The sequence below is a fragment of the Salvelinus alpinus genome, chromosome 17, assembly GCF_045679555.1.
Source record: "Salvelinus alpinus chromosome 17, SLU_Salpinus.1, whole genome shotgun sequence".
In the NCBI taxonomy this organism is placed as follows: Eukaryota; Metazoa; Chordata; class Actinopteri; order Salmoniformes; family Salmonidae; genus Salvelinus; species Salvelinus alpinus.
The window spans coordinates 20,238,262-20,262,570 of record NC_092102.1 but is presented as its reverse complement, the minus strand read 5'-3'; the positions used below and the strand labels follow the sequence as shown (position 1 = coordinate 20,262,570).

The 24,309-nt window shown below is 41.1% G+C and overlaps 2 protein-coding genes across 2 annotated transcripts in view; one reads left to right on the top strand and one right to left on the bottom strand.

Moving 5' to 3' along the window:
- Positions 1–24,309, bottom strand: part of LOC139542419 (kelch-like protein 12) — a 59,511-nt gene that overhangs the window by 20,150 nt on the left and 15,052 nt on the right. The gene's annotated exons all lie outside the window — the stretch shown is intronic.
- ptpn1 (protein tyrosine phosphatase non-receptor type 1) lies at positions 181–13,975 on the top strand. The gene is made up of 9 exons (XM_071347830.1): positions 181–427; positions 1,400–1,490; positions 2,744–2,844; positions 4,047–4,145; positions 5,636–5,773; positions 10,637–10,846; positions 11,026–11,187; positions 11,492–11,649; positions 11,778–13,975. Exons 1-9 carry the CDS (start codon positions 371–373, stop codon positions 12,085–12,087), a joined length of 1,326 nt encoding a protein of 441 aa, XP_071203931.1. The 5' UTR covers positions 181–370; the 3' UTR covers positions 12,088–13,975.

Below are 24,309 nucleotides of genomic sequence, written 5' to 3'. Positions count from 1 at the left end.
CTGAAAAAATAAAACAAGTAAGATTAACCCATAGGTTTTTGGGGCCTCACCCCCGTTATTTGGACTGGACTGGTTGGCCTCGTTCATGACAGTTCCGTAAATTACGTTACTCGATTGGCCAATATCAAGAAATGAGGGCGGGGAATAGAGCCACCCAAGGACAGTCTTGATAAGGAGGAGCGTAACGGCGTGTTTCCGGTAAAACCAGGCCGAGAGAGAAAATAGTAACAGTAATCTATGTAGCTACTTAAAATAAAGAACAGTATAGAAAGAGTTGTCCACTTTGTTGGACAACGTCTGTCCAATTTGCCTAACCTTTACAAATAGATATCGATTGGTCGTCGGGAAAAGAGTCGGCTGTAGCAAGGCAATGGAAGCCGAGTTTCGGAAAATCGATGAACCCGGGAGTTGGAACGCCATTTACCAGGTAACGTTAGGTTCGTCTTGGCAAATCAAGGTGGCTTTGAAGTTTCAAGTTCTGTGTGGCTAGTAGGCTAGATGGTAACATTATGGGTTTACAACGACTTATTACACGTGTGTCGTGGTTATAAAGTATTATTTCAGATGTATTATGTACCAATTTTGATACCCTAGCCAGCTAACTAGATTACCTTGTTCCGATTTTTTATAATGACCAATCTCCTCGGTACTGTCCTTCTAGCAAGCCCGACTGTTTCGAATGATATTTGTAAAATCGAGTAGGCCATGTAGCGCAAGTTGTCACATTTGTAACGTTTACCTGCACGTGGTTGATAGATTGTAGAAGATTAGTGTTGTTACATTGACAGTCATTGACTGAGTGAGTCATCGATAGTTAAATGTAGACAGATTCCCCTACTTACTCCATGCCACAGTTCAGACATCATGAATGTTACTACAAAAAGGGGCACACCACATTTGCAATCACATTTATCTAACGAACACATCTATTAACTATTAGAATACTCTGCATTACAGACATTGCCTAAATGTGACTGTGTGGCCAAGATGTGTCATATTTGAGAATAATGTGGTGGATGACAATTATCTATTATAGTGTCAGCATAATTTGTGAAACTGCAGACTAAAATCTGGTTCAGGGAAATATCCTTTAGATGGCATACTAAGAGTAGATATCCCAAGTATCCTGTTATTGTGTTATAAAGAACGACCGTAGTTTTAGGAAATGGTATTTGAACATCAAGAAACACAGAAACATCCAGACACACCATAAATCTGCACAGTAATACATGCTCATTAAGACCCAGCTAGAGTTGAAACTAGTTGTAATAAACAGAGCACCTTTTGGGAGAATACCAGTGAGAGTGCAACCATAGGAACAATCATTTTCCTCCCAAAACAAAGATATCTCCCAAGTTAAGAAATTAAGTTTGAATGTATTCTTGTTTTTTGCTCTCAGGAAATCCGTCAGCAATCAAGTGAGCTGCCCTGCAAACTTGCCAAATTACCTGAAAACAAAACTCGGAATCGCTACAGAGATGTCAGCCCATGTAAGTTTTGTACTCTTGACTCCATATAGAGGAATGAGGATTGAGCTGCTGAGATTCCTCATTCTAGATACAAATCAAATTGTATTAGTCACATGCGCCGAATAAAACAGGTGTAGACCTTACAGTGCAATGCTTACGTACGAGCCCCTAACCAACAATGCAGTAAAAAAAGTAACAAGTAATTAAAGGGCAGCAGTAAAATATATATAGAGGTTCTGGATGGCAGGAAGCTTGTCCCCAGTGATGTACTGGGCCGTACGCACTACCCTCTGTAGTGCCTTGCAGTCGGAGGATGAACAGGTGCCATACCAGGCAGTGATGCAACCAGTCAGGATGCTCTTGATGGTGCAGCTGTAGAACCTTTTGAGGATCTGAGGACCCATGCCAAATCCTTTTAGTTTCCTGAGGGGGAATAGGCTTTGTCGTGCCCTCTTCACGATTGTCTTGTTGTGCTTGGACCATGTTAGTTTGTTGGTGATGTGGACACCAAGGAACTTGAATCTCTACAGAAGCATAACATAAGATAAAAACATGCCAATAACACAATAATAACAGGCTGACACATTTGATAATAATACAGTTTATAATAAAGTTGATGCATTATGCAGGACAGCTTTTGATACCTGCACAATTTTCTCTTCAAAATCAACACTGTTCTTGTATTTAGGTGCTATATACTGTGACTGAACCGTGTTAAGCTATAGTCTTTGAAACATCTCATGTCTGGCAACAGATGGATCTTTCAAGGTCAGATTCCTCAGAAGCAGTTCAACAGAACAAGCTTTTAAAGTATATATTTTGAATCTTCCTTCATGGTAACTCGACACAGCAAAGCTGTTGTGGTTTCCTCTTTTCACAAAGATGCAAAAACCAAACCTAAACCCTATGGGACGGACCAGTCACATGTCAACCAGGGTGTCCATATGTTCTTGTTTCCTGGTTTGAGGTAAAGTGAAACAGCCATACACTAGACTTGAAGTATTTTAAATCTTGGTTATTTACTTTAGTCCCTTTCCAACTCTATCTTTTGATTTAGATTAGAAGAAAGAGATAGTATTTCCTGTTTAGTTGAATGGATTAGAACATGGGAGAAGAAATAAACACTGCTGTGTTTCAGTCACAGATAGACCTGTTGGATGTACTGTACAAATGTCTCTTGAGAACTGAATCTCTAAACAGAAGTCCCTTAGGATATTACAAATTGCAAAGTCAAAAGGGTTTTCTTTTCATCAACGTTCTTTCATTCTCTGCAGTTGACCACAGCCGAATCCGCCTGCAACTGGGTGCGAACGACTACATTAACGCCAGCCTAATTTCTGTAGACGAGGCACAGAGAAGCTACATTCTTACTCAGGTTTGTACTCTCTGGCTTTTGTACTCTGGGCTAGAAGGTTGTGAGAATAAATTGTTGTCTATGTGTCAAGAGATCACAGCAATTTTACTTGGTTCAGAATGTCCGACTTCTAATTTATAAAGACAATAACAGCACAGTGACAACAAACATCCAAACATGACAATAAACAACATCTAGCAAACCCTTCAAAAGCAATCCGGGCATCCTGTGTGACCTGGCGTGGGGGGGGTGCAGTTCATAAACATGTATACAGTTTATATAGGGCGCGTTTGTAAATTCACTCTGGCTATCTATTCCGATTTTAAAGCACTCTCGTCTGAGTGTGTCAGAGCGCAGAATAACTGATACATTTACGAACACTCAATACCTGTTGAATATGGCCGGTGTCAGTAAACATTGGCAAAAAAAGCTTACTTCAATTGTTGCTAGCAGCACAGTTACAGTCACCAACTCTATGGTTAACATGAAAACAGCCTAACCAGCTCTGCTAGGCAATTAAAATGGTTATAGTGAGGTGGTCTCTCATTTATGTCTGGAAGTAGCTAGCTAGCTAACTTTAGGATCAACCCTACCCCTCGGCCAGAGCGTCCAGTGTGCGCTCTAAACGCTCCGAGATCGAAACGCTCTGAATTTACCAACGGACAATCTGACAAAGCTCTGAATTTATGAGCGCACTCTGAGTGCTCTCTGGCACTCAGAGTCAATTTACGAACGCACCCACAGTAGGCTATGCTCTCTGGTTTATATATGTTCTTATAATGTCCCAAAGACCCTCTAGTCCAATGTAATAGTCCTGGAGGTCTGATTACGCTCATTCCATAGTCATGAAGTCCTTTAACCAAATGTCCGTGCTGAAGCACTGAGGTTTACATACTTACAAACATACCAGTTTATCAGTATTGTCCGTTTTGCTGATAAAGAATACATGTTTTATCATATTATCATCACGTGGATTCTTTTCTAAGATGTACACTCACTGAGGTTTCATTTTAGGATTGTGTAAAAGTGCCACTCTGTCTTGAGTGCCATGATATCTATATCAAAAGTGGGTAACACTTCATTTGAATCTTCACCGACATGCTCCTTCTACGGGTAGCCGGTCACATTTATTACTGATTGACGTAAAAAGAACAGATGAGAGATGCTTGCAGCATAACTTTGGGTTGTTTCTAACAATACCTCCTCCCCTTCTTATTCCAAAGGGACCCCTTCCAAACACATGTGGTCACTTCTGGGAGATGGTTTGGGAGCAGGGGACCATGGGAGTGGTGATGCTGAACCGTGTCATTGAGAAAGGATCTGTGAGTATATCAATGATTATTATTAGTATTTCATTCATATGATCTGCCTTGAATATTGAACCTCATTAACCACTATGGGCCTCCAGGTAGAGAGCGCTACTCTGTTTAAGTAAGACAGAGGGGCAATGGAAAGTGGTTCACATAAGGGCCTTTCCTCTTCCTATCTCAAAATATCAATATTATACAGTACCAGTCAAAAGTTTGGACACACCCACTCATTACATGGTTTTTCTTTATTTTTACTATTTTCTACATTTTAGAATACTAGTAAAGACATCAAAACTATGAAATAAGACATATGGAATCATGTAGTAACCAAAAATAGTGTTCAACAAATCAAAATATATTTGAGATTTTTCAAAGTAGCCACCCTTTGCCTTGATGACAGCTTTGCACACTCTTGGCATTCTGTCAACCAGCTTCATGAGGTAGTCACCTGGAATGCATTTCAAGAACTTTGAAAGTTACTTCAAGTGCAGTCGCAAAAACCATCAAGCGATACGATGAAACTAGCTCTCATGAGGACCACCAGAGTTACCTCTGCTGCAGAGGATAAGTTCATTAGAGTTAACAGCCTCAGGAATTGCAGCCCTCAGACAAATCAACATCAACTGTTCAGAGGAGACTGCGTGAATCAGGCCTTCATGGTCCAATTGCTGCAAAGAAACCACTATTGAAGGACACCAATAAGATGGACATTTAGACTGGTGGAAATCTGTCCTTTGGTCTGATTTTGAAATTTGAGTCCAAATTTGAAATTTTTGGTTCCAACCGCCGTGTCTTTGTGAAACACAGAGTAGGTGAACGGATTATCTCTGCATGTTTGGAGGTGTGATGGTGTCGGGGTGCTTTTCTGGTGACACGGTCAATGATTTATTTAGAATTCAAGGCCCACTTAACCAGCATGGCTACCACAGCATTCTGCAGCGATACGCCATCCCATCTGGTTTGCGGTTAGCAGGACTTTAATTTGTTGATCAACAGGACAATGACCCAACACACCTCCAGGCTGTGTAAGGGCTTTTTGACAAAGAAGGAGCGTGATGGAGTGCTGCATCAGATGACCTGGCCTCCACAATCACCCCACCTCAACCTAATTGAGATGGTTTGGGATGAGTTGGACCGCAGAGTGAAGGAAAAGCAAGCAACAAGTGCTCAGCATATGTGGGAACTCTTTCAAGACTGTTGGAAATGTATTCTAGGTGAAGCTGGTTGAGAGAATGCCAAGAGTGTGTAAAGCTGTCACCAAGGCAAAGGGTGGCTACTTTGAAGAATCTCAAATATATTTAGATGTAACACTTTTTTAGTTACTACATGATTCCATATGTGTTAATTCATAGTTTTGACATCTTCACTATTATTCTACAATGTAGAAAATAGGAAAAAATAAAGAAAAACCCTTGAATGAGTAGGTGTGTCCAAATTTTTGACTGGTACTGTACATATTCAATGTAAACATCCCTATCAGATGTATGCACTTCTGTTTTCAGGTGAAGTGTGCACAGTACTGGCCACCTAGAGAGGAGAGGGAGGCGATCTTTGAAGACACAAATTTCAAGCTTACACTTGTTTCAGAAGACATTAAGTCTTACTACACTGTCCGTCAGCTGGAGCTGGAAAATCTGTCGGTAAGATTCCTCTTCCTCATTGTGCCCTCTTCTGTTCTCCTCAGATTTATCCACCCATAGAACCAGTGGATCCCAACACAGCATCCTATTATAATTTTTAATTAAATACTTATACATAAAAACAAACATTGAACAAATGGTTACACTTCGTGTTACAGTGCTATTTTCACTGATCTACAGTGCCCTCTGTAATTGTTGGGACAGTGAAGCATTTTCTTTTTTTGGCTGTATACTTCAAACATTTGGATTTGAAACCAAACAATGGCTATGAGGTTAAAGTGCACACTATCAGCTTTAATTTGAGGGTATTTTCATCCATATCTGCTTAACCGTTTAGAAATTACAGCACTTTTTGTGCATGGTCACCCCCCTTTTTAGGGGAGCAAAAGTATTAGGACAAATTCACTTACAGTACCAGTCAAAAGTTTGGACACACCTACAGTACTCATTCCAGGGTTTTTCTTTATTTTTACTATATTCTACATTGTAGAAAAATTGTGAAAACATCAAAACTATGAAATAACACATATGGAATCATGTAGTAACCAAAAAAGTGTTAAACAAATCCCCCAAAAATGTGATTCTTCAAAGTAGCCACCATTTGCCTTGACGACAGCTTTGCACACTCTTGGCATTCTCTCAACCAGCTGCTTAAGGTAGTCACCTGGAATACATTTAAATTAAAAGTTGTGCCTTGTTAAAAGTTCATTTGTGCAATTTCTTTCCTTAATGTGTTTGAGCCATTAAGTTGTGTTTTGACAAGGTAGGGGTGGTATACAGAAGATAGCCCTATTTGGTAAAAGACCAAGTCCATATTATGGCAAGAACAGCTCAAATAAGCAAACAGAAACGACAGTCCATCATTACTTTAAGACATGAAGGTCAGTCAATCTGGAAAACTTCAAGAAATTTGAACGTTTCTTCAAGTGCAGTCGCAAAAACCAAGCGCTATGATGAACCTGCCTCTCATGAGGACCGCCACAGGAAAGAAAGACCCAGAGTTACCTATGCTGCAGAGAATAAATTGATTAGAAGTAACTGCACCTCAGATTGCAGCCCAAATAAATGCTTCAGAGTTCAAGTAACACACATCTCAACATCAACTTTTCAGAGGAGACTGCGTGAATCAGGGCTTCATGGTTGAATTGCTGCAAAGAAACCACTACTGAAGGACACCAATAATAAGAAGAGACTTGCTTGGGCCAAGAAACACGATCAATGGACATTAGACCGGTGTCCTCTGGTCTGTTGAGTCCAAATTAGCGATTTTTGGTTCCAACCTTTGTGTCTTTGTGAGACGCAGAGTAGGTGAACGGATTATCTCCGCATGTGTAGTTCCCACAGTGAAGCATGGAGGAGGAGGTTTGATGGTGTGGGGTGCTTCGCTGGTGATACTGTCTGTGATTTATTTAGAATTCAAGGCACACTTAACCAGCATTCTGCAGCGAAAGGCCATCCCATCTGGTTTGCGCTTAGTGGGACTATATTTTTTCCCAACAGGACAATGACCCAAAACACACCTCCAGGCTGTGTAAGGGCTATCTGACAAAGAAGGAGAGTGATGGAGTGCTGCATCAGTCACCATCAATCGCCTGACCTCAACCCAATTGAGGTGATTTGGGAAAAGCAGCCAACAAGCGCTCAGCATATGTGGGAACTCCTTCAAGACTGATGGAAAAGCCTTCCTCATGAAGCTGGTTGAGAGAATGCTAAGAGTGTGCACAGCTGTCATCAAGGCAAAGGGTGGCTACTTTGAAAAATCAAGTATTTTTTGATTTGTTGAACACTATTTTTGGTTACTACATGATTCCATATGTGTTATTTCATAGTGTTGTCTTCACTATTATTCTTCAATGAAGAGAATTGTAAAAATAAAGAAAACCCTTGAATGAGTAGGTGTGTCCAAACTTTTGACTGGTACTGTATACAGTGGGGCAAAAAAGTATTTAGTCAGCCACCAATTGTGCATGTTCTCCCACTTAAAAAGATGAGAGAGGCCTGTAATTCAGGCCTATTCATCATAGGTACACTTCAACTATTACAGACAAAATGAGGGGAAAAAATTCAGAAAATCACATTGTAGGATTTTTTATGAATTTATTTGCAACTTATGGTGGAAAATAAGTATTTGGTCACCTACAAACAAGCAAGATTTCTGGCTCTCACAGACCTGTAACTTCTTCTTTAAGAGGCTCCTCTGTCCTCCACTCGTTACCTGTATTAATGGCGCCTGTTTGAACTTATCAGTATAAAAGACACCTGTCCACAACCTCAAACAGTCACACTCCAAACTCCACTATGGCCAAGACCAAAGAGCTGTCAAAGGACACCAGAAACAAAATTGTAGACCTGCACCAGGCTGGGAAGACTGAATCTGCAATAGGTAAGCAGCTTGGTTTGAAGAAATCAACTGTGGGAGCAATTATTAGGAAATGGAAGACATACAAGACCACTGATAATCTCCCTCGATCTGGGGCTCCACGCAAGATCTCACCCCGTGGGATCAAAATGATCACAAGAAAGGTGAGCAAAAATCCCGGAACCACACAGGGGGACCTAGTGAATGACCTGCAGAGAGCTGGGACCAAAGTAACAAAGCCTACCATCAGTAACACACCGCCAGGGACTCAAATCCTGCAGTGCCAGACGTGTCCCCCTGCTTAAGCCAGTACATGTCCAGTCCCGTCTGAAGTTTGCTAGAGAGCATTTGGATGATCCAGAAGAAGATTGGGAGAATGTCATATGGTCAGATGAAACCAAAATATAACTTTTTGGTAAAAACTCAACTCATCGTGTTTGGAGGACAAAGAATGCTGAGTTGCATCCAAAGAACACCATACCTACTGTGAAGCATGGGGGTGGAAACATCATGCTTCGGGGCTGTTTTTCTGCAAAGGGACCAGGACGACTGATCCGTGTAAAGGAAAGAATGAATGGGGCCATGTATCGTGAGATTTTGAGTGAAAACCTCCTTCCATCAGCAAGGGCATTGAAGATGAAACGTGGCTGGGTCTTTCAGCATGACAATGATCCCAAACACACCGCCCGGGCAACGAAGGAGTGGCTTCGTAAGAAGCATTTCAAGGTCCTGGAGTGGCCTAGCCAGTCTCCAGATCTCAACCCCATAGAAAATCTTTGGAGGGAGTTGAAAGTCCGTGTTGCCCAGCAACAGCCCCAAAACATCACTGCTCTAGAGGAGATCTGCATGGAGGAATGGGACAAAATACCAGCAACAGTGTGTGAAAACCTTGTGAAGACTTACAGAAAACGTTTGACCTCTGTCATTTCCAACAAAGGGTATATAACAAAGTATTGAGATAAACTTTTGTTATTGACCAAATACTTATTTTCCATCATAATTTGCAAATAAATTCATTAAAAATCCTACAATGTGATTTTCTGGGGGAAAAATTCTCGTTTTGTCTGTCATAGTTGAAGTGTACCTATGATGAAAATTACAGGCCTCTCTCATCTTTTTAAGTGGGAGAACTTGCACAATTGGTGGCTGACTAAATACTTTTTTGCCCCACTGTATGTGTGTTGAAGTAGTAAAAAGTTAAGTATTTGTTCCCATATTCATAGCACGCAATGACTACATCAAGCTTGTGACAAATTTGTTGGATGCATTTACTGTTTGTTTTGGTTGTGTTTCAGATGATTTTGTTCCCAACATAAATTAATGGTAAATAACGTACTGTGTCATTTGAGTCACTTTTATTGTAAAAAGGAATAGAATATGTTTCTAAACACTATCATGATGACGGATAATCCTGAATAAATGAGAAAGTTACAGATGCAGAAATATCCTACCCCCAAAAACGTACCCTGTTATTGTAATGGTGAGCGGTTAGCATGTCTTGGGGGTATGGTATTTGTGTATATACACTCAGTGGACATTATTAGGTACACCCATCCCCTTAGCTACACCCATCCCCCAAGGCACCTAATGTGTGCCAGGAAAACATTCCCCACACCATTACACCACCGCCACCAGCCTGTACCGTTGACACAGGCACGATGGGTTCATGGACTCATGCTGCTTATTCCAAATACTGACCCTGTCATCGGCATGACACAACAGGAACTGGGATTTTGTCGGACCAGACACCCCCCCCCCCCCCCCCCCCCAATTGTCCAGTGTTGGTGATCACGTTCTCACTGGAGACGCTTCTTGTTTAGGAGTTGAACCCGGTGTGTTAGTCTGCTGCAATAGCCCATCTGTGACAAGATTCGATGTGTTGTACGTTCCGAGATGCTGTTCTACACACTATTGTTGTACTGCATCGTTATTTGCCTGTTTTGTGGCCCGCCTGTTAGCTTGCACGGTTCTTGCCATTCTCTTTCGACCTCTCATCAACAAGCTGTTTTCGCCCACAGGACTGCCGCTGACTGGCTGTTATTTTGTTTGTCGCACCATTCTCTGTTAACCCTAGATACTCGTGTGTGAAAAGCCCAGGAAGCCGGACATTTCTGCGATACTGGGACCTGACGATCATACTATGCTCAAAGTCGCTTAGGTCACTGGTTTTGCTCATTCTAACGTTCAACTGAACAGTAACTGAATGCCTCGACGCCGATGCATCCTGCTTTATATAGGCCACGGCCACGTGGACCATTTTTGTGAATGGGGGTGGTGTACCTAATAAAGTGTTTCGAAGCAGCTTCGGTGGGTTTATGACATCCGTATACAAGCAATGGCTTTATGACTTCCTTCTACAAGCAAGACTATCACGTTCCAAAGTCATTTATAACATTACATTAAAAAATATATATACTTTTTCATACTTGTTATGATAGGGCAATACAGCAATCGATACCTCTGTTCTATTTTATGCTTATTATGTTTATTTGTCCTTCTTACAGACTCTGGAAACTAGAGAGATCCTACATTTTCACTACACCACCTGGCCTGACTTTGGGGTGCCCGAATCTCCAGCCTCCTTCCTCAACTTCCTGTTTAAGGTGCGGGAGTCTGGGTGCCTCAACTCTGACCAGGGGCCTGTGGTGGTGCACTGCAGCGCAGGCATCGGCCGCTCTGGAACCTTCTGTCTCGTCGACACCTGCCTCTTACTGGTCAGTACTGGACTGGGAATTAAAAATGTCAAACTTTATTCCTCCTACAAGGGACAATTGTGCAAATGTGGTATTGAGAATGAGTTGTGCATTCTCTGGCTTTATGAAGAGTCATAACTTCATGCCAGGTTATTATTTATTGTTTTGTAACTAACTTTCTGTGACATTTCTGATTGCAGATGTCCATGCGCAAAGACCCATCAACTGTGCGCATTCGTGACGTGCTGCTGGAGATGCGAGGCTATCGGATGGGCCTGATTCAGACCGCTGACCAACTCAGATTTTCCTACCTCGCTGTTATTGAAGGTGCCAAGTGCATCATGGGAGACACATCGTTGCAGGTCAATTAAATGTCTCTTTTAGTTGCTGCCATGAACCAAAGTGTTATAGTAGATCATGCAAGCACATCAACATTTGGTCTCCTTGTTGGCCACAGAATGCTGTTATACTTGTCCTCTAATGAAAAATTGAAGAAGGCTAATTAGGTCAAGTGTTTATTTGAATCATTTGGATTTGGGCAGCCCTAACTAGATGTAGAGGTCTCTCCTCATAATGTACTGTAAAAGGTCATAGCTGTTCTCTTCTCTGTAAATCCTTTGAATGTTTAAATAATACCCACATCAATCCTTAAATGTTTACGTTAAGGAGTCGTGGAAAGAGCTCTCCAACGAAGAGGACGTTCCTCCAGAATTTACCCCTCCCCCGCCCCACTCCCGACCCCAAGGTCCAATCAACGGCACGGTTGAACCTTCCTTCTTCCCTGAAGAGATTGTTGTTGCGCAGAATAATTTCCACACTCGCAGGTAAATAAGATCAGCTCAATTAGACATTTCTAGCAATCTAGACTTCATATATGCAATATTTAATATCCCCTATCTCTCTGTTGTTGCCCCCCCCCCCCCCCCCCCCGAATATCTCTCTCCTATGGTAGTGCCCCACCAGAAACTGAACTGCGATGGAGGGGCGGTGGTGATGGTGCTACCTCCCAGTCTCCCACTGTCCCCGCTGATCAACCTGGCGGTCAGGTGGGAAGCAAAGAACCAGATCCCAAAGCTCTGATGGAACCACACCGGCTGCATGAGACTGAAACACAACAGGGGCTGAACCAGGACCAGGCAACAGCAGCAGTAGACGACAGCCTTGAGGCTCAGGGTGCCTGGACCCCCCTGCTGGCCAACATGTGCCTCTGCACTGCCCTGGCCCTGGGTGCTTACATCTGTTACCGGGCCTGTTTCCACTGATCTCCTCTACCCTCCTCCCTCTCTTGCTCCTCCCTTTCTCTTGTCTGTTTTTTTGCAGGGTGAACTGGGCGAGTGGATTGTTTGGATTTCAGCAAATTGATTGATTCAGACTCACTCACTTGTTTTCTTAACAGAGCGTGAGTGTGGGAGGAAGGGACTGCCCCTTTTCCCTTGTCACCCACCGTAGCTCGCATATGAACTGTCAGTTTGGACTCTCAGGACCTCAATTTTCAGGTGTCACATCCCAAATACAGGTGTTGATTTAAAAACAAATGAGTGAACAACAATTTTTCATTATAGTTGTCAGTAAAGGAAGGTGTGTGTTTGTTCCTGTATTCTGTGAGCTGAATGGTTTACTAGTTGACCCTACCTACACACATGCACCCTCTATTCAGTTACCAAATGACACACTCATAAGTGTTCTTCCATTTCAGCCTTTGCAAATAATGTCCATTGGCTATTCACCTTTCTCTACCAAATAGTTATTTCAATCCAGCTCTTCAAATAAAAAATTGGTCTAGAGGAGTTACTCAGTGCTTGATTTGTGGCAACCCTGCAGTGCCAACGTAATGATTTGCTGCAGAGATGTTATTAAAAAGAAAACAGCCAAACGTAATTTTTGTCCTTGAGATGATTAGGCAGTATTATACCCAGGAGTAAGCTGAGACTAGGGGGTGGCCACTGTCTGAGAGAGAGACTGCCCTCCCCGCCTTCCACTGGTTGAGTGGTGCATACAGTGGGTAATTTACAGGCCATAGGAGAGCTCCCTACCACTGCCCCGTTTAGGGCCTTTTGGCTAGAGCTACGTGAGTGAGTGCGAGCGAGTGTTTAGTGAGAGTTAACAGCTTTCTACTGATGCTTGATTTCTATCTGCTGTCTTAGAGGAAAACATCACAAGTTAATAATATAAGTCATATTTGAAATGTATTCTAGATTGATTCCTGGCCCTTTTCTCTCCCACCACGTATTCGTTCCTAACTTGACATTTAAGCAGGAGTGTCTTGTTGATAATGTGCTTTGAATGGAAATGCCGCACACATGTATTGAGCTGTTCTGGCTGGCCTAGTTTGAGACGCTGTATTCACATTTAGCCTGTTTCAAAAAGTGTTTCCAGCTAACGCTGATGTACAAATTCCAAAATGAGTCTCCAATGATTTCGCAACAGTTTGTTATTGTTGTCAAACCTATTAAATATATCATTCAGGGATAGTAACTTCTTGCTGTCACCACATTGGATGAATAATGCAGAAGCTTTTCATGCTAAAGAAACAAAGTGAATGTGTAAGGAGGAGGGGAATGCATCAGGTGAGCGTTGCATAGTAATTAAAGAGCAGGCATCTGAACACAGGAGGTTGCATTAACGCACAAAAATGCCAGCTCAGCCTACTATATGGAGACACAGACAGCAGCTAACCCTACGCTCCCTTCGCTAGCAATACAAATACTTTATATTGACCTTTATTTTCCCATCCTCTGACAGCTAAACCCATCCTGCCTGTATGGACAGGGAGCCTGGGGTCTCAAACCAACCAACAAACACCAGCACATGGAATAAAACACTGTAGTGGTGATCAGTTATATTATGTTATGGCATGGGACTGTGCTGTTAAGGTTGTTCTTCTTACTTTTTTCCCACATAAACATCCTGCAGTTTTGAATAAACAGGTTTTTAATGAGATTAGTTCAACTGCTAGTTTAATTTACTTTAGTGACTCAAAAAGAACTACTTCCTGAGTCCAACAGCTGTACTTTTTCTCTAGAATGTATGAAATCCTACCCAAGGACACACCCTCTTGATACTTTTTTCAGATCAGGTTTCATTGTGCTGGCTTTTTTTTTTTATACATCCATCATTGTATTCCTTTTTTAATAAAAAAAATGTACTGTTGATTTGTTCTAGTTTTTGGATCTGAGTCAATTGTAAGATTTTATTTTATCAGACTGAATTCTGAACAAAGGCTGTGGTAATAAAATCAGTCTCTGTACTTTCCTTGTAATCTCAATTTTATGTATGAGATTGAATTATGATAATATTGACATCACCAATATGAAAAGGGCATTAGAAGAGAATGTCTCACGTAAGAATGGCCATTGAAGCTAGGCTCAGCCTTGCCAGCCATACAAAGGGAGCAGATTGATCAGCCATCTCGTTGAGCTACTGCTTCTCCCTAGAAGACCACAATGTACCAATAATCTCGATAGGTGAGATAGGCCTTTCTGTTCCTCAGACATTAAGCAGCTAAATCAGTATACTATAAAGAAGTGTCCAGCATACAGCGGTATCACAGATAGAACAATGAGACCGATATTTCAGCGGATGTATAAATGTGAAGCATCGGCTTGGCGTTTCCACTCGCTACCAAATAGTGGCCGGCAGTGGGAGATGATGGAACGAGATGGATTTTGGCCGACATTCTGCAAATTATCTCATCGATGAAACATTTGATCTCAATACAGTTTTCTATTCCCAAAACTAGAATCTGTTACGAACAGAGTGGACTACGTTTTGTAGACTTTACCTTTTAAGTCTACAAAACGAGTCGAGTTATTGCACACGCGCACATCACAGAGTAGGAGTTCCCTAACGGAAATGTGCAAATATTGCTAGAACGCGACAATAGGATCTCGTTGCTCGTTCTTGGCTCTACCCACCTCGTTGCTTGTTCTGCCCACTATGACTGATTTGTTCTCGTTTGAAACGACAGACAGTGGTCTATCTTGGTTTAATTATAAAACTCTTTGGCAGTATGACACTTGTGGACTAATTCTGATTTAAAATCTGACCATTGACAGATAACGCTGACCTGGCAAAAATACCGACATTTAATAATGTCTTATTAAATCTCTGTGTTATTTACTGTGACAAACTTTGTAGGCTGTGCAAGACCATGGTTTTGAAGTTGCCACAAGGGGGCTCTTTAGTACACGCAAACAGCCCAAGTTTCAACATAAACAGACAAGTCAAGTTTCCTTGTGTCATCATACAAACGTATGACTCACATACCTGGGCACATTGTGTACAGTGTAGCCCACACGTTTCCTGTTTTCCATAACTGTACTCATCAATAATAATCTTACTGTATGTATAAATACATGTCAAAATAAATACAAATAGTTTACAGATCTTTTTTATATCTCAGATATAGGACAGACACTTCAGAACAAACGTCCTTTTTTTAATACTTTCTGATGTTATTCCTTGAGTTTCTATTGGCTAATAGCAGCAATGCCAATTTCAAAGTTTCATCAAACCACGTTTAATTGGCAGCCCAGAACTCGCTGAATTTGGCACGAGGTTGATTTCATTTGGCACCCCCAAGTTTTATTAGATTTTTTATTCTTCTGATTTTGGACATAAAAGACTATAATAACACCAGGAAATCATCTCCAAGTGATTTTAATTTAAGAAATCTGTTCCCATGTTTTCCCACACATAAGAGAGACAAGTGATCGTATACAAATGTAAGCAAGGCTTGAAATGATTATGTTTTAATCAAACATTATGTTTGGGCTTCTTGCAGTCAATTTGCAGCCTACAAATTATCAACAAAATATCGTCCCACGGCTGAATCTAGTTGACAGGGCTTAGACAGAACTTAGATTCTAGAGGGTTAAACCATCATTTCAGTCCTTGGTTAGGACCATTATATTACAGAGGCAAATGAGACAGGAGCAAAACTGCCTCTTAAGTGTTGACGCTGTGATTGTACAGATTAATTTTATAGTTATTTTTGCCACTATTGTCCAGCTTGTACAATTTCCACATGGGCAAACATACATTCAAGCTCAAAGGCTTTGGATGGTTGTCTTCCTCTTGATGTGTGTTGCCATGTTGTGCGGCCTTCTTAAGTCCACATGATATGCAAGCCATGGATTGGTGTTCTTCATGGTTATACACTACTCACACAACTGTTGTGGTTTATCATTAGGGACAATGAGACCAGAGGTAAAATATCTGTAAATACTTCAGGCATGTTTTATTGCATCAGGCCAAATGTGGGCAGGGCTGGCTGTAGCCTTTTGGGGGCCCTAAGCAATATTTGGTTGGGTGGTTGCCCACGTTGCAGCAAAACATTTTAGTGGCCCCCCTCTTGACGGTGGAGAGAACATTTTTTGTTAATTTCCTGCAATTGTACTTATTTTGCCATACATTGAAGTACTACTTAAGTAGTTATTTGGGATATCTACACTTTACTATTTATATTTCTGACTACTTTTCACTCCCATACATTTTCCCTGACTCCCAAAAGTACTCGTTACATTTCGAATGGTCAGGCAAGACAGCAAAGCGTTGTCATCGCTACTGCCTCTGATCTGGCAGACTCACTAAACACAAGTACTGCGTTGTAAATGGTGTCAAAGTGTGGGCGAGTGCACTGTCTGTCCCCCCCAAAAAATAAAAAAAGCTTGTGGCGTCTGGTTGGCTTAATTTTACTTTTACTCAAGTATGACAATTGAGTACTTTTTTCACCACTGTACTTAAGTACATTTTAAACCAGATACTGTTAGACTTTTACTTAAGTAGTATTTTAATGGGTTACTTTTACTTCAGACATTTTGGTATCTTTACTTTTACTCAAGTATAACAATTGAGTACTTTTTCCACCACTGGAAAATGTTGTAGTTTTAAAGCAAGTTTTCTGCAATTGTACACATTTGGCTATGGGGCTGAGAGAAAACGTGTACATTTTATAACAAATTTCAGGCACTTAACTAATTTTGCCATGGGGCAGAAATAAATAGGTTTTCTGCTATTCTACCAATTTTGATATGGGGTGGAGAGACATGTTTGTAATTTTAGAGCTGATTTCCGGCAATTCTATACATTTTGTAATGACTTATGCCATGTTAATATGATATCTGAGTGAGAATGACTAACAATATCAATGGGGGTCCCCTGGAGGTCAGGGCCTCTTGGACACGTGCCCTGTGTGCCCGGTCGGTATTCGGACATTATTAATACAAGTTTAGATAGCTGGCTAGACTAACTACCGCTCTACAAATTGTTAGTTGACATGGCTAATTGAGTAACCGTCAGTGACTGACATATCAAGAGAAAGATTGCTGATGCACAACCAAATTTCGAAATTGCATCTGGTTTATTCTACTATTCTTACTCTAAATAATAAGTTGAGACCCCGACTGAGTTCATTAAAAAAAGTCACCAGGCCACTAAGCGACTGCTTATGTCGCTTATGCCTGGAACTGGCCCTGAATGTGGGTAACAACACTGTTGTTGCCCAGGACTAATAGATTAACCAACAGTGCTAGGAAAAACTAGGGAGTAAGTGAGTGTGTGTGTGTGTTACATGCATCAGAGGAATGCAACTAAAGAGTGAGTAATAGCACTCCCAAACCTCGAGGCTCTGCTGACGTCAAGAGACAGGATGGAACAGGCAGCACCAGTCGGCATTGGGACAAGTACTGCCAAGGCATTTCCAGAGATAGGAAGTCGTTTTAAAGGCATAGCTGCTCTATTCAGTACAAACTGTACTATGCAAAAAGTTTACATTAGCAGGATTGTTTACATGTTTATGGTGCTCCTGATGATGCTGCTGATAATGACGATGATGATCATGCTGAAATATGATGATGATGATCCAAGAAGCACAGTTTATATGATAGTGTATTGTTTTGATCCTATGATTGACTACCTGATAATAAATGAATTAAGAAGAAGACTATTAAAGAATAAACTTTTGTATTTATTTTGTTATTTCATATTGTATATATTCATGGTCTGCTGTGAACAATGTTGCTGAATGTTGATTCGTATTTATTTGCCTTTTACTAGGTCACTTAATTGATCAATGTAGGCATAATCCTCATAATAAAAACTTTCAGTGACAAAATGGGCAAGAGATTACATTTGACATTGAATTGACATTCATAGACCTAGCTATTGGTTCTTTGCTTAGCCTCCTCTGCTGAACCTGTGACTTCAGTACAGTACTAATCAGAAAGGGAGTCAGTCCTGCCCTACAGGCTCTTCCAATGTATGTCCTGAATTTAGTCATTAACCTGGAACTTCCCAATGGCCAGCCAGTCCTGAGAGGCCCTTGGGGTATAAAAGCTAACTCTTTCTCTTATACTCTGAATTACTTCATGGGGGCCATGTGGGGTTCTGGAAATTCCAGAAAACGAAACCATCTGAGAAATGCTTAATGACTTGTGGGAGCTGGAGTCATCAGAACCTAATAGACGGATGCAGACACATTTGTCTTGCCATGTACTTACATAGTACTTGGTGGTCATGCATGCAAGTCATGCAACGTGTGATGTCTCATAATACCTCCACCAGAAGTTTTTCACTGAATGAAAGATCAATTCACTTCCATTATCTATTTTTCTGAGAACATTATTTCCTTGTATTTTTTCATTACTGAACGTCGAAGTGTGACAAATCCTCTAAGTTTTCAGAGAATTTTGACTCCCCCAATACCAACCTCCTAAACTGAGTGTGCATTCTTCACTTTAATGGAAAAACACTGTTATTGGCTTATTGCTATCCAGACCACCACAACATAGTTTCTGAAGTTGATCTCTTTGGTGACGGTTGCTATGACACTAACCCATGAGCATTAGTACTGGTTCCTGTTCCTGTCCCTGGTTGCTGATGGCGTCGACAACCTGTCACTGTCAGGCCTGCTACGGCTGAAATGTCACATGCGGTCTTGCTTGGTGTTAAGAGGTTTGGTTAAGGCATGTAGGTCACAGCAGCTTGCTCTTTGTCTAAACAGACTTATTTCTGAGTTGTATAGCTGGTGTTTTACCCTTCCAACATGCTCTGCATCTCCCACTTCCTTCCTCTGGCCCAGCGCTCATCGAACACGGCAACGACTGATGCCGTTAACAAGAGGGTGATAATGAAAACAAACTTAATTGAGCTGACCTCCCTGGGCCTCCTCCACCACAACAGTTGAAACTGCTGTATTGCTTTTCATATTGGTGACTGTTATCATTATATGCAAAGTTGTACATACTTTGGTAGTGGCAGAAGAAATTGTGAAATATATCGTTTTTTGTAGATATCCACATGTATTTACCCAATGCATTACATACTGTATATACTGATACAAATGTACTGTTATTTGTTATCATTTTTTACATGTATCATCATCAGCTACACCCAATTATGGAAATAAGGGGAAAGGTTCAAATGAATGTGAGGTTTGTCACATTTTGCTTGATGTGGGTGGTGTGTTCATCTATTCAAACAATGTGTGCCAACACACCCCATTTCCTGTTGAGTAGCCTGTGTGGGCCGTCTCACCTGTACGTGGATGAGCGTGAGACATTGTGTAGCTAGACGACATGAATAGGATCTTATTGCGCAACTATCCACAACTAATCTGGTGCAGTAGGCAACAATGATGCAAAAGAGTTAGAAACCTGTTGATCACTGCCAATTGCAAAAAACATACCTCCCTTTCTTCAATACTAGATTTTTTTTCTTGACTGCAAAGTAAAATTGTCTTGTAAAAAATTACAAGACAATAAGACCTGTAATTCTTAGATATTTATTTTCTGTTATGAGGAGAATACATTTTTATTCTGTTATATAACCTCTACAGGATTGGTGGGTCCCCCCGGGACGGTTGAGCTAACGTAGGCTAATGCGATTAGCATGAGGTTGTAAGTCACAAGAAAATGTCCCAGGACATAGACATATCTAATATTGGCAGAAAGCTTAAATTCTTGTTAATCTAACTGCACTGTTCAATTTACAGTAGCTATTACAGTGAAAGAATACCATGCTATTGTTTGAGGAGAGTGCACTGTTATGAACTTTGCACATACACTGCTGCCATCCACTGCTGCCAACATTTTGAACAGATGTGCATTGGTTCATTGGATCAGTCTAAAACTTTGAATATACACTGCTGTCATCTAGTGGCCAAAATCTAAATTGCGCCTGGGCTGGAATAATACATTATGGCCTTTCTCTTGCATTTCAAAGATGATGGTACAAAAAAAAAAAAAAAACGCATGTTTTTTTCTTTGTATTATCCTTTACCCGATCTAATGTGTTATATTCTCCTACATTAATTTCACATTTTCACAAACTTCAAAGTGTTTCCTTTCAAATGGTATCAAGAATATGCATATCCTTGCTTCAGGTCCTGAGCTACAGGCAGTTAGATTTGGATATGTCATTTTAGGTGAAAATTGGAAAAAAGGGGAGGACCCTTAATTGCAATTCAGAGCATGAAATCAAGGGGGAAAAGGTTAGTTAGAGGAGGGAAACATATCACACCAGCTCCGCCCATTCTTTCACAGTCTACAGTCGTGGCCAAAAGTTTTGAGAATGACACAAATATTAATTTACACAAAGTAAATGTGGAATGGTATACTGAAGTATAATTACAAGCATACTGAAGTACAATTACAAGCATTTCATAAGTGTCAAAGGCTTTTATTGACAATTACATGAAGTTGATGCAAAGAGTCAATATTTGCAGTGTTGACCCTTCTTTTTCAAGACCTCTGCAATCCGCCCTGGCATGCTCTCAATTAACTTCTAGGCCACACCCTGACTGATGGCAGCCCATTCTTGCATAATTAATGCTTGGAGTTTGTCAGAATTTGTGGGTTTTTGTTTGTCCACCCGCCTCTTGAGGATTTTGGTCAATCAATGGGATTAAGGTCTGGGGAGTTTCCTGGCCATGGACCCAAAATATCGATGCGTTGTTCCCCGAGCCACTTAGTTATCACTTTTTCCTTATGGCAAGGTGCTCCATCATGCTGAAAAAGGCATTGTTCGTCACCAAACTGTTCCTGTATGGTTGGGAGAAGTTGCTCTCGGAGGATGTGTTGGTACCATTCTTTATTCATGGCTGTGTTCTTAGGCAAAATTGTGAGTGAGCCCACTCCCTTGGCTGAGAAGCAACCCCACACATGAATGGTCTCAGGATGCTTTACTGTTGGCATGACACAGGACTGATGGTAGCGCTCACCTTGTCTTCTCCGGACAAGCTTTATTTCCGGATGCCCCAAACAATGGGAAAGGGGATTCATCAGAGAAAATGACTTTACCCCAGTCCTCAGCAGTCCCTGATGTTTTTTCTGGAGAGAAGTGGCTTCTTTGCTGCACTTCTTGACACCAGGCCATCCTCCAGAAGTCTTCGCCTCACTGTGCATGCAGATGCACTCACACCGGCCTGCTACCATTCCTGAGCAAGCTCTGTACTGGTGGTGCCCCGATCCCGCAGCTGAATCAACTTTAGGAGACGGTCCTGGCCCTTGCTGGACTTTCTTGGGCGCCCTGAAGCCTTCTTCACAACAATTGAACCGCTCTCCTTGAAGTTCTTGATGATCCGATAAATGGTTGATTTAGGTGCAATCTTACTGGCAGCAATATCCTTGCCTATGAAGCTCTTTTTGTGCCAAGCAATGATGACGGCACGTGTTTCCTTGCAGGTAACCATGGTTGACAGAGGAAGAACAATGATTCCAAGCACCACCCTCCTTTTGAAGCTTCCAATCTGTTATTCTAACTCAATCAGCATGACAGAGTGATCTCCAGCCTTGTCCTCGTCAACACTCACACCTGTGTTAACGAGAGAATCACTGACATGATGTCAGCTGGTCCTTTTGTGGCAAGGGTGAAATGCAGTGGAAATGTTTTTTTGGGGGATTCAGTTCATTTGCATGGCAGAGGGACTTTGCAATTAATTGCAATTCATCTGAGGCAGCAGACTTTATGAAAATTAATATTTGTGTCATTCTCAAAAGCTTTGGCCACGACTGTATATATGTATAGGTATGTCATTTTAGGTGAAAATTTTAAAAAGGGTCAGATCCTTAAGAGGTTTAAAGAACTTGAAGGTCATGTCAAAAGGAAACCGGACCTTCGCTTTAGTACTTGTAATCTAGGAAGTTTTCAGGGAGTACATTGAGGAACAGAGCAATGACTTGATAGATGCTTCAACTTTCTAGCTCAGATGTTCAACACCCTAAGCTTTTCTGTGTCTGATAAAATGTGACTAGAAACTCAATTCACAGATCAAATATCCTTTTGTGTATATTTAAGGCACACTTTCATCACTTATGACAATACAAGAACTGATAAGAGGCCCAGTCTTTTGAACGTGTTCTCTATCTGATCAGAAAGGAAAAGATGCCATATCTCGCTGCATGTGGGCTCATTGTCAGAGCCATTGTGAGTAGTCTAACACCACACAAACGGTTGATTTCCATCCCTTCAGGTGGTGGTATTTTTGTCTGCCCCTGCCCTCCTGCATATTGCCAATGTCAGGTTCACTTGCAACACCAATCTCATGTTTAAGTTGTTTCTATTTGTTTGCATACACATCTATGAATTGTAATACGGTATGATATAACATCATTGTTTGAGAAAGTGATCAACTTAATTTAATTGTACTGTGTAATTGTATTCTGGGTGGTATAGAGGCCTGGCTTGCCAAGCATCTCTGACCTCTACATACAAATTACAGTATGACACTGTAACCAAAGGGAAACTAAATTGACACCTACATATATGGTTGTTTGGTCACCTGCCAGTGTTTTCCCTTATGCAAGAGCATGATGGCGTTCTGTTTCACAAGACCCATAATACTTGCTCTGCAGTGACCACAGGTCCCTGCGACTGCACGTCAGTGCTGCCTCTTTGCAGTTGTTCACAGTAAAATAGGAGAAGTAAAGAAGCTGTTGAAATCTGGGTTCACTCCAAGCCAGATCATCCTCCTGCCTCTTACGGTATCTCAGCATTTCTGAATTCCCGTAGCAAGCCCATGCTCCGGATATCCGGGGAGCACATCGCTCACATTACTGCCATTTTTATCTAGGTTAAAGGGATAGTTCACCCAAATTAAAAAATGACACATTGGTTTCCTTACCCTGTTAGCAGTCTATGGACAAGGTATGACAGCATCCATGCTTTGGTTTAGTTTCCCTGTGACTGTTTCCACATGCTAACATTTTAGCATTTGTGGCACAAAATTACATTCAAGCCATGGGACCGATATTAGCATTTTTCACGCATCATGTCCAAATCATCTAAAAGTATCTCAAATTGATTGTGAAGCTCAACAAATTCACTTATGGAGGTTTTAAACATGATGTGAGTAAGAAATGCTAATATTGGTCCCATGACTTTAATGTGATTTGTGTCACAAATGCTAAAACATTAGCATGTGGAAATAGTGCCAGGGAAACTAAACCAAAGCATGAACTGCTGTCATACCTTGTCCATAACCTGCTTACAGGGTAAGGGAACCAATATGTCATTTTGTAATTTAGGTGAACTATCCCTTTATTGGCATGTGTAAAATCAAAATCAGTTATTTGGTCTGTAGTAGTGAACTGTTCGTAAACAAAAAATGTAATCAGATACAGTGAGTATCTGCCTGGCAATATATTATATAAATATATTATGACAGGTCAAACAATAGAGGCCAAGTCTTTGAAAGCTGCATCCTCTGAAGATGGAGAGGGTCAGTTCATGGCTTGAGTGACGGGATCTGGTCAGAGGATGGTAGACGAAGGTGATGGAGTCTGCTGATGATCTTGTAAAGGGCAAGTCTGGGAACCAGCCTGAGTCTTATAGCCAATGTTTATAAATAATATTTATAAAGAAGAGTTACACCTAATGTATAGTTTATAAATGTGTTATTACTTTAGTATAATGCAACTGTGTTGACAGAGCAATGTAATTTAGTTTCCCAAAGAGTGTATACCGTACACACAATTTGGAAATGAATATGATTCAAGAAAAGTCAACTTGGTACATTTCCTGGTTAGTGTTCAATATCATCCCCATACTTATTTGTTGTATATTGATATCATGTTGAAATGCTATGGTGTCCAAAAAAGTCAGAGATATGTTGAAATATCACTGTTTCATGTGTCTTCAGGGAAGAGTGTTTCGAGGGAAGTCTCACGTTGACCAGAAATAGAAAGAAAGTACAACAAGAATGGCTATAATTTATCTAGCTAGATCTCACTCGAAATAAACAAAACTAGTCATTCATAGATGTGAGGGATAGCTTACCATTTTACCATGTCCTGTTTAAAGTCTCAAACACAAGGTGGGGCTGCTCTGTTTGTATTGCTCTACCAGAGGAGTTTTTAGGAGGGCTATTGGTCTGCAGTAGGTATGATGCAATGTGGAGTTTACGGACAACCACTGCTCATTGACGGTAATATGTGTGGGAAATTCCCTCTCCTCCGTCTGAACCAGGCACTAGCAGGGATCCGGGA

What these genes read in the sequence shown, in the direction of transcription:
- ptpn1 (XM_071347830.1), top strand. Translation starts at nt 371, where the DNA reads ATGGAAGCCGAGTTTCGGAAAATCGATGAACCCGGGAGTTGGAACGCC. An exon ending in CTACAGAGATGTCAGCCCAT is followed by an intron (nt 1,491 to 2,743) that starts GTAAGTTTTGTA and finishes CATTCTCTGCAG; the next exon opens with TTGACCACAGCCGAATCCGC. An exon ending in TGGGAGACACATCGTTGCAG is followed by an intron (nt 11,188 to 11,491) that starts GTCAATTAAATG and finishes GTTTACGTTAAG; the next exon opens with GAGTCGTGGAAAGAGCTCTC.